This window comes from Garra rufa, chromosome 10 (genome assembly GCF_049309525.1).
Source record: "Garra rufa chromosome 10, GarRuf1.0, whole genome shotgun sequence".
NCBI lineage: Eukaryota > Metazoa > Chordata > Actinopteri > Cypriniformes > Cyprinidae > Garra > Garra rufa.
This window is the reverse complement of record NC_133370.1, coordinates 21,824,201-21,839,345: the sequence shown is the minus strand read 5'-3', so window position 1 is coordinate 21,839,345 and position 15,145 is coordinate 21,824,201. Positions and strand designations below refer to the sequence as shown.

The 15,145-nt window shown below is 37.9% G+C and overlaps 1 protein-coding gene and 1 long non-coding RNA gene across 9 annotated transcripts in view; both read left to right on the top strand.

The window, feature by feature from the left end:
- Window positions 1–3,892: 3,892 nt before the first annotated feature.
- On the top strand, window positions 3,893–6,061 carry mycb (MYC proto-oncogene, bHLH transcription factor b). The gene is made up of 3 exons (XM_073849210.1): window positions 3,893–4,057; window positions 4,307–4,967; window positions 5,209–6,061. Exons 2-3 carry the CDS (start codon window positions 4,316–4,318, stop codon window positions 5,733–5,735), a joined length of 1,179 nt encoding a protein of 392 aa, XP_073705311.1. The 5' UTR covers window positions 3,893–4,057; window positions 4,307–4,315; the 3' UTR covers window positions 5,736–6,061.
- Window positions 6,062–7,386: 1,325 nt separating this feature from the next.
- LOC141344649 (uncharacterized) overlaps window positions 7,387–15,145 on the top strand; it is a 79,946-nt gene continuing 72,187 nt past the window's right edge. For 6 of the 8 annotated variants that reach the window (XR_012356823.1, XR_012356817.1, XR_012356816.1 and 3 more), the window contains exon 1: window positions 7,387–7,517. This is a non-coding gene — a long non-coding RNA (uncharacterized lncRNA). The remainder of the gene's footprint in view (window positions 7,518–15,145) is intronic. The other 2 variants (XR_012356820.1, XR_012356822.1) reach the window with 1 other exon arrangement.

Genomic DNA, 15,145 nt, shown 5'->3' with positions numbered 1-15,145 from the left:
AAAAAAAACAATCAATATGGTTTTTTTTTTGGGGGGGGGGGGGGGAATTATAGAAATTAATACTTTTATTTAGCAAGTATGCTTTAAATTGATCAAAAGTGATGATAAAGACATTTATAATGTTACAAAAGATTTCTATTTCATATAAACACTGTTCTTCTGAACTTTCTATTCATCAAAGAAACCTGAAAAAAAATCTACTTTTAATTTTAACATAATTGTGACTGGAGTAATGATGCTAAAAATGCAGCTTTGAAAGCACAGGAATAAATTACATTTTAAAATATATTCAAATAATATATTCATATATTCATATATTCAAAATATTACTGTTTTGCTGTGTGTGTGTGTGTGTGTGTGTGTGTGTGTGTGTGTGTATGTATATATATATATATATATATTAGTTTTACTAAAGAATGACATGTTTGGAATGACATGAGGGTGAATAAACAATGACAGAGTTTTCATGTTTACTTGAACTATCCCTGTGATCTTCATGATAATCATCCATTTCCCCTACTGTACAAATTACCATTTGATCTATATTTTAACGTGTTACCTGGTAGACACTGACAAAAATTCTGAAGTGTGAATGTGATGAGCTGTGATTAGGCAGAAACACTTGGCCTGCACCCATGATGAAGTGCAGACGGTCCATCGCTATGTACAGCATTGTGCATTCCCATGGGGTCAGGCTTTCCCTCGTGCACACTTGGCTCTGAGACAAAAATCTTTAATAGTAACCCCAATGTGAAAGCCCTCCCCTCCCCGCTTCCCTCAGCATTCTCTCACACCCAAGATCCTCTCTCATGACTAAACATGGGCCTTTGGCATTCTGCAAATTAAGGTAAGACGGGTCGAGTTGAATGTCTGGTAGTAAAGCAGACCTGGCGCTTCTCAGAAGTAATGCCTGGACGAGAGGGTGGGCCTGATGGATCTGTGCTCAGCCATATATCACACTTCACTATGCCATGATGAGCATGTCTTGAAAAGTATTAAGTCACATGTCTGACCCATATATTTAAATCTCTGTGATTTTTTTTTCTGTGAAACACAAAAATATATATTTATAGCAGAATGTCCAAGGGAATGGTAACCACAATGGTCAAGCAAGAATTTCAAGGCATAATTTTCTGTGGAAAACAGTTTTTATTGTAATAATATTTCACAATATTACTGTTTTACTGTATTTTTAAAACACATTCAGCCTTTGTGAGCATAAGAGACTTCTATAAATAACAAAAAAAAATCTTACAGACTCTAAACTTTGAAACTTATATTTTTATTATGTATTGTGCCTATACAGTACAGTTGAATTCAAACATTTAGGCCTACACCTTTGTTTGTTTTTTAACCAAAATAAGAGGGATCATACAAAATACATGTTATTTTTTTATTTAGTACTGACCTGAATAAGATATTTTACATAATAGCCATTTATATATTTGACCCTGCACCATAAAACCAATCATAAGAGTCAGTTTTCTGAAATTGAGATTTATTTATCACCTGAAAGCTGAATAAAGAAATTTAATAAGCTTTCCATTAATGTATGGTTTGTTAGCATAGGACAATATTTGGCTCAGATACAACTGTTTGAAAAACTGGAATCTGAGGATGCAAAAAAAATCTAAATTTTGAGACAATCGCTTTTAAAGTTGTCCAGATTAAGTTCTTAGCAATGCATATTACTAATCAGAAATTAAGTTTTGGTATATTTATGGTAGGAAATTTACAAAATATCTTTATGGAACATGATCTTTACTTAATAGCCTAATGATTTTTGGCCTAAAAAAATCAATACCCATACAGTGTATTTTTGGCTATTGCTACAAATATACCCATGCTACTTACAACTGTTTTTTTGGTCCAGGATCACAAGAGAAAATAATAATTGAATTTACATATAAAAAAAAAACCTTTTCAAAAGTTTACATACAGTTGATTCTTAATACTTTCTCAATAAATTAATTCTTATTTTTTTTTTTTAGTGGTAGTTGTTCATGAGTTCCTTGTTTGTCCTAAACAGTTAAACTGCCCGCTGTTCTTCAAAATCCTTCAGGTCCCACAAACTCTTTGGTTTTTCAGCATTTCTGTGTATTTGAACCCTTTTCATCAATGACTGTATGATTTTAAAAACCAAAGTGAAACCTTTTTGAATTTGAAGATCAGGGTAAATGTAACTAAATTTTTCTTCTGAAAAGCATGTAAGTATCTTCTGTAGCTTCTGAAGGGCAGTACTAAAATAAAAAAATATGATATTTTTAGGCAAAATAAGAAAAATGTCCACATCTTGATTCTGTTCAAAAGTTTTCACCCCTCAGCTCTCAGTGTATTGTGTTTCCTTCTGGAGCATCAGTGAGCATTTGAACCTTCTGTAATAGCTGTATATGAGTCTCACAGTTGTATTCAGTGTGAAAACATGGATCTCAAAAGCATGCAGTCATTGTTAGAAAAATCAAAAAATCTGTGGGACCTGAAGGACTTTTCAAAAGAACAGCAGACAGTTTAACTGTTCAGAACAAACAAGGGACTCATGAACAACTATCACTAAACAAAACAAAACAAAAAACAGCTGTGAATCATTTAGGTAACAACTACAATGTTAGGAATCAAGTGTATGTAAACTTTTGAACGGGGTCATTTTTATAAACTATTATTTTCTCTTGTGGACTATATGTAAACGTCTTTTATGTGAAATATCTTATTCAGGTCAGTACTAAATAATAATTATTTTGGTAAATTAATCAACATTTTGCAGATTCTGCAAGGTTTATATAAACTTTTGACTTCAACTGTACAGTATAAAATATTAAGGATCATACAAGTCCAATAATTAAATCAATATACTACACCATGATTAAACAATCCCAAAAAGATTAGAAGTTCCCAGGACACAAATAAACACCAGTTTAAAATCCTCTTAAAGTGGGTTTAAGTAAATTCTTAAATCCTGTGTAATATAACACTCAATTTAAAAGCTTAATTACTGCAGATAAACTTATTGTTTGTCTCATAGAGATAATACTTAATATCTCTTAACCGAGTTAAAGCCTATAATCTTTATTACAGTTGGCCACCAGAGGGAAGCACTAACCACTTCTGAGAGAATAATCGAGAATGTTTGCTCCTTTATCCATCAGGTCAAGATCAAACACTATATCAGACTTATTTCAATAATCAGTAATAAAAATGACACTAGACTTGATTTGTTTTATAATTAGGGCTATGATATTAATGATGATCACAACTTAAGTAGATGACAGCATTACTGTAATTAAAATACCGACATTAATTAACAATAAGCAGCACAATAAAGCTAAATAATTCTCATTCCCGAAAATAATCGGTCGGAGTCGGAGTAAAGTAGGCTATCAGAAATATTTACTTTGAGTATTAAGGACGTTTGCGGATTTATTTTACTCAACGGTTACATTTGTGGTTGTATATACAGCCTATATAAAATTACACAGCACAGACAGCTGTGAGGGGGACTTGTAAACTGTGTCAATAAAAGGCGTTGGGTTCTGCTGTACTACTCTGGTGTACTACACTCTGAGTCTGTAGATTCTCGGAATTATCCTCTCAGCACAACTCAATGTGCAGTGTTTTCATCAAAGCTCCGCCCCAGACGTCCGCGATGACAAGTAGTCCGCATATAACTTGTTTTCATTAAATAAGGTCACATCTTAAATATCTTTTTTCACTACTAGATGCATTATCATTCAGTTAGGTGTTAATAGAATAACTAACGAGACACATTTGTAGAATACAGAATGTTCATCTCTCTACGCCGTGCACATTTGGCGGGAACGGCGGATGAATATCTAGAGTAAGGGAGGGGAAAAAACAATCCGTAGTATTAAAACCCGCGGGAGCAGCTGTTCGAAATCTTGCAGTAAATGACAAGCAGCCGCTCGGGTGCTGTAGTCCGCAGAAGTGCGCAGGTTGAGCGGCACGACCCACTCCCACTTTTGGACTTACTTTCACTTGATAGTTTTCATACACTGACATCTGACCATATTGCCAGTTTTCATTCAGTTTCACCACAGCTACGGTAAGTCTTTCTGAAGTATGGTTTATCGTCATTTTGGAGGTTTATTTGTATATCAACATTTTAGACCACATGATAAACACTATTCTTTAGGTTCTACATGATTAGCGTGTTCTGTATGACTTAATATGTGACACATTCACCAAATTGATGAGTTTGTAAAACAACGGTACTGAAGTTAGGGTTTAAAATGAACCACAAGTTGTGCAACATTTAAAGGGCAAGATTTTAACCCTAATTTATTCTTCACAGGCATTCACCATGCCGCTGAATTCAAGTATGGCGAGTAAAAATTACGATTACGACTACGACTCCTACCAGCCCTATTTCTATTTCGACAACGAGGATGAGGATTTCTATAACCAGCAGCACGGACAACCACCGGCGCCCAGTGAGGATATATGGAAGAAATTCGAACTGCTCCCCACTCCGCCGCTCTCCCCGAGCCGGCGTCCCTCACTGTCAGACCCCTTCCCCTCCACAGCCGACCAGCTGGAAATGGTTTCAGAGTTTCTCGGGGACGATGTGGTTAACCACAGTTTTATTTGCGACGCGGACTACTCCCAGTCTTTTCTGAAGTCGATTATCATTCAGGACTGCATGTGGAGCGGCTTCTCCGCCGCGGCTAAACTAGAGAAGGTGGTGTCGGAGAGATTAGCGTCGCTCCAGGCGGCGAGGAAAGAGTCTTCCAGGAGTGACTCTGTGGACGGTTGTCGGTCCAGCCCTAACGTCAGCTACCTTCAGGACATGAGCACCCCTGCCTCACAGTGCATTGACCCATCAGTAGTGTTTCCTTTCCCGCTGACTGACAGCTCAAAGCCCTGTAAACCGTCATCCACACCGACTTCCACAACACTGCCACTGGATACTCCACCGAACAGTGGGAGTAGCAGCAGCAGTGACAGTGATTCCGGTGAGTGGTTGTCAGCTTTTTTTAATGATGACTAAACCTGAATGTACTCGTTTGACAGATTAATTTATCGTTTCAGTTTATTGATGATTTATAAAATGTAATTATTCTAATGAGAATTGTGGTGGTTAAAGCGTTAATCCTAGACCGTAGCGTCAATTGCGTAAAGAGGCTCCCGCCCACCAAACGTTATTTTACTATGAGCTGCAAATTGACGCATTTGTTTGCTTTTTAATCCAAACAGATGACGAAGAGGAGGAGGAAATCGACGTCGTCACGGTGGAAAAGCGAAAGTCTGTGAAAAAGCCTGACGCGAACGCAACGCATCAGAGCCCAGTCGTCCTCAAACGGTGTCACGTTAATATTCACCAACACAACTACGCCGCCCACCCATCCACGCGGAGCGAGCAGCCTGCAGTCAAGCGGATTAAATTCGAGAGTCACATCCGGGTGTTTAAACAAATTAGCCACAGCCGAAAATGCTCAAGTCCCAGGACGTCGGACTCTGAGGATAACGACAAACGCAGGACTCATAACGTACTCGAGCGACAACGGCGGAACGAGCTCAAACTGAGTTTCTTCGCGCTGAGAGACGTAATCCCTGACGTGGCGAACAACGAGAAAGCTGCCAAAGTGGTGATACTCAAGAAGGCGACCGAGTGCATAGCGACCATGCAAGAAGACGAACAAAAACTGATATCACTTAAAGAGCAATTAAGGAGGAAATGTGAACATTTGAAACAGAGACTTGAGCAGTTAAGCAGTTCTTAAGTTGCTTGGACTTAATTTATGGACTGAACTTGTTTTAAGCATCCGTGTATGGTTATGTCAAGTCAATACAAGGTCGAGGGTGTGGCAAGTAGCAAGCAATCTGACATTGATTTATACAATTACACTGCCTCAATTTGAACTTTAATGGAGGTTAGATTTATTTGTATTTAATTTTATTTTTAGTAATGAAATGGTCTGCAGTTTCCATTTGCTGTTGGCCGTTTTGTTTTTTGTAAGTTTTGTACATATTGCACATATGTATTCAAGATGCTGTTGATTTCTGAATCCTAAAATGCATTTCTCTATAAAATTGTGTTTTTGACTAATCCTGACTCATTACTTCGTCTATTTCAGTCTCAAAGCCTTCAATTAGGTAATCCATTAGGGAGATACAGTCATGCACCCATTTGATGTTTAATGGATTTTACATACTTTTAGTCTATGTAAGACTCTGTTTTACCACTGCAATGGCACCGTGTTTGTAACTTTAGGGTGACTAATGCTTGTGTCAGAATAAGATTCTCTATTTACAAGCATCAAAGCCAGTGCCTTATGTAAAGCAACTTAGCCTGAATCAAACATCTACATATTGATTTCATTGTCGCTGACTGTTCATGGTCTTGGCTACACTCATTTAAGTGACGTTTACAGTGGGCTCAGTTTTAGTTAACTGCATACTCTACAAAAAAATAAAGATGAGAGTGTGTAATTTTCAGAGTAACTACGTAATTTCTCTAAGACTGCTTTAATGTTATGAAATGCATTTTCATTGGCATTTCACTTTAAGAAGAGCTCTGCACCTGCTGTACAAAAAAAGCACCTTTTCTTCAGCGCAGGAGTTTTGAAGACCATGCTGGAATGGGGAATCGCATAAGAAAACCAGCTTATTCTTTCCTGACCTTCAACTCACAAGTTGTTTGCTAGAATTGGGTGTTTAAGGGTACGGTAGATGACATACATCATCCTTTTCATACCCAGTTTAAATTTTCTTTTGATAATTTTCTCTGATACCATTTTTGTCCTGCTAAATGGATGTCGGAAAATTAAGGAAACGATACTGGATGAAGACAAAACCACAGACTAAATGTGTGCTGTGTGCCTTTTTTGGTTGCACACGTTTAAACCTTATCACTTCACTCTTTGAGAATACTCTTATGATGCATGACTCAGAAACATTAAAATATCCTCCAGTTTATCAGGTATCCTCAAATGAACTACTCTGTGGAGCTTAAACATGAGGTAAATACTGTCATGTCATTTGATGCTCTGCCTATAATTTTAAGATAATACATTTTGAATATTACATTGTTTATGGCAAGTACGTGTCCTTATGACAACCCTTGATCCATGTTGATGGAAAAAAGAAGAAATAAGTTCTCAAGAGCCCTGAATAAGTGAAATCTGCTGTACCACAAACTGTCTTGTCTGAGACAGGTTCTCATTTAGGGTAAAAGTTTTAGTGTCAAACACTAAGGTACTTACAATCACTTTTAGGATGACAATTAATCTAAATAGACGATATTAAAATAAAAATTAAGAGCCAGAAGTTAATTTATAGTTGTTTTGTGGTAATAGATGAAGTTGTCGCGCAGTGACGTCAAGCTCTGATCTGACTCTATGCAAAGCGCTCCACGATGCGCGTGCTGCTGTGAGCACATGGAGGAGAGAGAGGACGTACACTTAGCAGCCTGGCTAATGTAGCCTGTGGCTCGCAAAATATTTGGAAATGAAGAACATTTCAGATCTGGGAAGTGGACTGACTCGCCTAAGGCGTCCAATATGGTAAGATTCTTATCCATTGTTGCGTTTAAGGTGTACCCAGTAGTTGCGAAACAAAATCTTAGCTTTAGCAAAACAGTGTGCTCATGTTCTGTGCCACAGGTGCAAGGATTTAATTCCGTTTGTAAGCAGTAAATCAATATCGATTTGAACGGGAAACGAGAAACAATTTGTTTTAAACCATTGGTATATTTTTAATGATTAACATTTGTAGCATTATACTTTCATTTGGAAATGAACTTTGCACGTTTATGAGCAGTCATTTGTTCTGATTTGCTTTTCCTCTTGACCTAAAGCCACATAATATTGACATTTGCAGTTTTCTAATAACTTTTTATGTTGGCATGACATTCATATGACTGCTATTGATCGTTTTTACTTATAGAAAACATTCAGTTGAAGACAACTTTATAGACTTTGTATAGAGTTTGTCTAGTTGTGTCTGTCTTCTTTTTTGTAGTTGTTAAAAGAAATATAATTTGCTAAAAGCTTACAATGTTATCATGTCAAAATGGAAGTTTTTTTCAAAATTGGCATATTTTATAAACGTATCAAAAATGATGCAAGTCAGCAAGTAGGTCCTTTGACAAGTTGTATGGTATGATGCATTAATATACCATTAAATATCTACCAGAAAAGGACCACACAATTTAAGTCAAGTTTGCAGATTTATTCTGTCTTAATTTAAAGTTCTTGTCTTTGTCACTATGTAAGCAGTGCATGTCTTCCCTCTGTACAGTGTGTTGACAGAGCTCATAAATTATTTTCTAAGGCACTCAGTCTATCATTGGAGTTCGGACTACCCTGAAAGAGATTTATGATCTGGAAGCCGGTGGTGGACGGTAATGAGGAGGTTCCCTCTACCATTATGTGATGTCAAATTAATTCTTAATTTCCTGTCAGACACAGAATCCTGTATAAAAATGAATGGGAGGAAATTTAATCCTACATATGCAAATAATAATCCGATTGTAGGACTGACGTTCCAAACCTGCATGCATTTCTTTCTTCTGTTGAAGGCAAAAATGTTTTTGTCCATGTATTAAAAATCAATAAGGTGCTTTGTTGTTTTGCGCCCCATTGTCTTTCATTAGGACAAAAGCAGTTGAAACATTTTTCCAAATATCTTCTTTTGTATTCTGAAAGCACAAGAGGGTGATGTATAGTAAATGACAACCTTCCCTTCCAGTTGTCCTGGTGTGTCCCTGTAGGACTGCTGACACGTCCGAACATGCATCTCATCACTAAGGCAGGAGCATTGGACAGATCTGTAAATGAAACGGAGCATACTTGCCTTTGCAAAGCTGCTCCATACCTTTAACATGTCCCTCGAGAGCAGACCTGACTCAATCAGATAGCTTAGATTTCAGTCTGTTACTTTGCGGTTGAACGGTCACTATGATTAATGCTCAATGCATGGGCCTCCTTTTCAATTCATGTGAATTTTTCAGTTTAGGATCATCTGCATTGACCTGAGGTCTGGTGGACGATTATATTTACAGGGAATATGGCCGAGCACCCTCAAGACGGATGACATATCATTTGTCTTTCATATAAACCATATACTGCTGACTTCTTTATTCTCTGGTCATGAAGCATGGATGCAGACGCACCTGGGGAGATGTGGCAGCTGGTGGAGCATACAGAAATGTTTGCTGCAGCAACATGGCTGAATTAGTTTTGATTAGATGAGCGCGAATGGCACTTTGTTGAAGTTAATGATCCAGAAACAGAGCTGGCTGGTTGTCCTCCCATATGGGAACGCAAGTTAGTGTTTACTGTTTGGTTAAGGCTGGGCATCACGTTTATATCTGATTCCATTATAGCCTCATTTATGGGTTTCCAAAAGTTAAAGGGATAGTTCACCCAAAAATGAAAATTTGATGTTTATCTGCTTACCCCAAATGCATCCAAGATGTAGGTTACTTTGTTTCCTCAGAAAAACACAAACGAAGATTTTTAACGAAAACCGGTGCAGTCTGCCAGCCTTATCATGGACGTTGATGGGCACCAAACCTTTAAAAGTAAACAAAAACATGCACAGACAAATCCAAATCACACCCTGTGGCTCGTGATGATACATTGATGTCTTAAGACACGAAACGATTTTTGTGAGAAACTGAACAGTATTTATATCATTTTTTACCTTTGATACACAGCCACGTCCATCTGTCATGTGCACGAGTTTGGCATCAGTCACGTCACATGTGGACGCGCTCTGGCGTAGAATACGCAAACGCCTTAAGGGGAAATCAGTGAAAAGTCCCGGATGAGTTTGCGCAAACTAATGTAATCTTTTAGCTTTAAATCGGTTTACACAATCAGGATACGCGCAAGTAATTACCATTTTGAATAGCCGCTATACCCACAATCTCTGTGCTCTGTGTAAACAATGAGTGTCGTATACATGCGACAGATCGCTTACGGCGTTTGCGTATTCTACGACAGAGCGCGTGCTCATGTGACGTGACTGATGCCAAACTCGTGCACATTACAGATGGACGTGGCTGTGTATCAAAGGTAAAAAATGATATAAATACTGTTCAGTTTCTCACAAAAACCGATCGTTTCGTGTCTTAGGACATCAATGTATCATCATGAGCCGCAGGGTGTAATTTGGATTTGTCTGTGCATGTTTTTGTTTACTTTTAAAGGTTTGGTGCCCATCCATGTCCATGATAAGGCTAGCAGACTGCACCGGTTTTCGTTAAAAATCTTCGTTTGTGTTTTTCTGAGGAAACAAAGTAACCTACATCTTGGATGCATTGGGGGTAAGCAGATAAACATCAAATTTTCATTTTTGGGTGAACTATCCCTTTAAATGGACGTTATTGTGTTATACTATAGAGATTTGCTGAAGCCCAAACCTGGACTGGAAATAACCAATGTTTAGGGTTGCAGACTAAAAGAATGACTACCTTTAGGTAAAAGGCCCTTTAAGTATTTACGATGATGTCTTAGTAAATAATTTAATTTACAATGGCATTTATACAGCAGAATAGTTTTGAGTATATATCTTTAATTACAAGTAATGTTTCCCTGTTTATTTTCAATCTTACATAACCAAAAACTGATTCACGATTTGGCGAGGGCGTTCAGTTACAGCTGTAAATGATTCACAACTACTTTGAGTCAGTTTTGTCAGCCTTTTTTACTAACTCACTAAAAAGAACCAATTCATAAGAAGTTACATCATTTATTTGTCACGTTCGTGACCATTTTAGTTGCAGTATGGAAGGCCATATGGTCCGATATTAATACTAAACCCGAAATCACGTCTGCATGTCTGAAATGGCATACTTTCTTACTGCACAGTAGGTGATACTCTTTTAGGTTCTGAAGTGGCATCTGATGGACATTTGTCTATCCCACAGCGCCACTGGAGAGGATTTGTGAATGGCAGTAAAGTGATTGATGCTAGTACAGTTGAGGTCAAAAGTTTACATATTGCAGAATCTGCAAAATGTTAATAATTTTACCAAAGTAAGAGGGATAATACAACTGGAATTTTTTATTTAGTACTAACCTGAATGAGATATTTCACATAGAAGATGTTTACATGTAGTCCATAAGGGAAAATAATAGTTGAATTTATAAAAGTGATCCTGTTCAAAAGTTTACAAATGCTTGATTCTTAAAACTGTTGTTACATTGTTGTCCTTGAGACCCTTGTTTGTCCTGAACAGTTACATTGCCTTTAGGTCACTTAAATTCTTTGGTTTTTCAGCATTTTTGTGTAATTGAACCCTTTCCAACAATGACTCTGTGATTTTGATATTCATTTTTTCATGCAGAGGACAACTGAGGGACTCATATGCAACTATTACAGAAGGTTCAAATGCTCACTGACGCCCTAGAAGGAAAAATGATGCATTAAGAGCCAGGGGTGAAAACCTTTGAACAGAATTAAGATGTGTACATTTTTCCTATTTTGACTAAATATTATATTTTTTTCATTTAGTGCTGCTTTTCAGAAGATACAGAAGATACTTGTCTTCCAGAGGACTAAATAAATTACATTTACCCTGATCTTCAAATTCAAAAAGTTTCACCCCCTGGCTCTTAATACATCATGTTTCCTTCTGAAGCATTAGTACAACAAAGTATTAAGAATCACTATTATTTTCTCTTGTGGACTATATGTAAATATCTTATTCAGGTCAGTACTAAATAAAAAATAACGTGCATTTTGTGTAATCCATCTTATTTTGGTAAAATTATCAACATTTTGCAAATTCTGCAAGGTGTGTAAACTTTTGACCTCAACTGTAGGTAACATGACGAAGGTAGTACGTCCGGATTATATTCAAAGTACACACAATTATACTATATAGAACATACTTCTTTAACAGTGACTAAGTAACTACTTATTTAAAAGTACTCACTCAGAGAGTCTGCATTTCTAGACGTAGCCTCACTTTTTTTATTTCCGCCCTCAGTGATTGAAACCAGAAACGCTGTGATTCTTACAGGCGCGGTTGTACAGTGCTTTCCTCTGACTCATGGATGGTGTATGCACAAAATGTTTTTCATTACATATTAAAGATTAATACTTTTTTTATTCATCTAAAAAATGTCTCAACCTAACGTTTTATCAGACAGCCATTGTGACATCATAATAGAAACATTATGTCCGTCTGTAGTGAAAGTCAGGCTGCGGTTAGGTTGGTCATTCAACCACGGCCTGAACTCATGTTCTCTTTCATTTACATAACCAGACACTGTATTTGTCTCAATAACAAAGCCCAGAGAAATCTTTATTTAAACTCATTGTGCCCCTGCGGAGTGACTGAGTTGTAATTGCCTGTTAAGGTCTTTCCTGTTTTGGCTCGTACCACTGAGCGTTTAAACGACGAGTGTGAGGCCGATATGGTGCTAATGTCACCGAGTCTCATCCTGTCCTCCTCACACTGGGGGTCATCCGGGGCACTGGAAGCCTCCCAAATACTGAGAGAAGCAGCTCTGCGCTCTCTCTTTCTCTCTCTGTAATACTGCAGCATGCAGTGGCTCTTTAGGGATTGATTTGAAACCTAATCTTCAGTAGCAGCTTCCATAAGAGGCTGCGATATTTAGCCAAGTGCTCAGCTGTTATGTGTTATGTTACGTGGTTTGTAAAAGATGTCCGAGACCGGAGTTGTCCTATCCTCTTGCTCGCACTCACCCATCACCTAGTTCCGTGGATCTCAACTGCTTGGTCATGACCCAAAAATGGGTCACGGATCTGTTCTGATAGAAAAATCTATGTTAGTTGAGAAATAAAATGCAGCTAAACATATAAAAGTGAATAGGCTTATCAACCTATAAACGTATCGTCACTGACGTGGTTATTTCAAGGCTGTGATGTGTGTCATGTTTGCTCCACAAAAATACCAAATGGATTTGCAAATATAACATTGGTTTCCATACAGGTTTCCAAAAAACTCCTATGGCCTCGTCTGCCTCACCCATATCAATTAGACAAACAGTTTTAATGGAACACATGACCTATGACTGGCACTTATAGTTGTCTTTGCACAGTAAACCAAGATAGAAGGAAGTATTACACATCTGACCTTTAGTTATTGTTGTAAATGTTTTACACTTGCATCAATTCATTGCCCTGCCATAAATGTGATGGCTTTTACATGAACTAGCTCTTGATGTTAAAGGGATAGTTCAATAATTTTGTCTTGCAAAATACCGCAGAACATATTTTTGTTTTAAAGGGATAGTTCACCCAAAAATGAAAGTTTTGTCATTAATTACTCACCTTCATGTCATTCCAAACGTGTAAGGCCTTTGTTCATTTTTGTAACACAAATTAAGATATTTTTGATGGAATCCTAGAGCTTTCTGACTAGGGTTGTTCCGATTCCGATACTAGTATCGGAAATGCCGCCGATACCACAAAAAAAATCTAGCATCGGAATCGGCGAGTACTTGAACCCACGTACCGATCCGATACCATTTTCTTAAGATTCACGCTAGCAAATCGGAAGCCAGTTCTTCTTCGCGGCTCAGTATGCAAACACAGGGAATAGTGCTGTGTTGCCACAAGCAACTACTGCTTAGAGCAGCGAAGAAGAAATACAAACGTGCTAGCAGTTTGTCCGCTGTTTGGCATTTTCTCAGACTGGACCAACCAGCCAGTAAAACGGCGGCATGTCTCATATTTAGGGCTTTATGATTTCCGCGATGCGGAAAACACGGACGGAATCGTGGAGTCCAGTCAAAATGGAATTTACAGTTTAACGCGGAACGTCACGGAATTTGTCAAAGTTTGATGCATTAATCAAAGGTAGTTCATTACACTTAAATCAAATCGTGATTATGGACTAATATTACGATATTAGTTGCCACAATGGAAATACGGTTGCCACAATGGAAACCAAAACTTGCGTGTTTGGAACCGATGATCGGAATCGAAAACAAATTTTATAAACGATTCCAATGGCATCGTTATTTTTTTAACGGTTCCAAGTTGGAACAGGTTCTCGATGCCCAACCCTAGTTACTGCAGTCCAAATTCAAAATATCTCTTTCGTAGTGTAGAAATAAGGAAAGAAGTATCGCAATTGAATGTAAATTAGACTGAGACAGTATATCACAACCTTTTTCACAACAACAATTTCTGTCATATCTGTGTACGGAAACAATTACAGTGCTCATTTCTGTTAAAAACTGTTGATTTCGTCTCAAATATCTCACTTTGTGTCCTGAAGATGAATGAAGGCCTTACAGGTTTGGAACAACATAAGGGTGAGTAATAATTGACAGAATTCCAATTTTTAGGTGAACTATCCCTTTAATGCTAAACCATTCCTTGAAGGCAGGAAGTGATCAGATGGCTCATATTTTATCTCTCAGGCTTTTACAAGCATTTTATTGATCAGATAGCAGTTCCTAGAGTCCATGTTCGCTCGTCATGGCTGTCTGAAGCAATAGATGCGATGAAGTGAGCGGCCTTCCCTTTCATGTTGTGGGGATGAGTAGTTGAGGACTCAGTGACTTGGGCTCTTCCGCACAAGCTCATCGTGTCCCCAGGGAGGCTTGAATTGCTCCGGCCGGCCCATGTAAAGGAGAGGAGATAGACGGCCATCTGGAGAATACGATACGATCACCACTGGTTCCTGCCATTTAAAGTGCCCCATCATCCCCCCGCTAGCACATCATCTCTCTTGGCTTTGACGCATGTTAAATGTTACTCATCAGCTGTCTTATACTTTATGTCTTATTTGTCTTATTTTCTTTTGTCCATTTATATCTGGCTATTATAAACCATGCTCGAACATGGAACGTGAGAGCTCAGTAACATGTCCTTTGTGGGTTGTGTGTATGTTCCAGTGTTGTGGTGTGCCTGTGTGTGTTTGTAAGTGTTAGAGAAGTATCATGTTCTCTTGCACACACACACACACAAGAATGTATAGACATATCGCAGCCAAACACAATGAATTATTCAACTGGGCTCATACTGTGTGCTGGTTGGACGATGCAAACAGAAGCCACACAACAAATGTGAAACTTCATATTCGGAAAATCAATTTCTATATATAATATAAGCCCACTGTTTGTTCTCATATAACATCTGGAGGAATAAGAGGAACCGGTAAATGATACAGAGGAAATAAAGCTTCTTTTTTTTTATTGCTGTC

Bases quoted from the DNA above. Each gene is read 5' to 3' on its own strand.
- mycb (XM_073849210.1), top strand. From the start codon at position 4,316: ATGCCGCTGAATTCAAGTATGGCGAGTAAAAATTACGATTACGACTAC. The intron at 4,968-5,208 runs GTGAGTGGTTGT...TAATCCAAACAG, and splicing joins CAGCAGTGACAGTGATTCCG to ATGACGAAGAGGAGGAGGAA.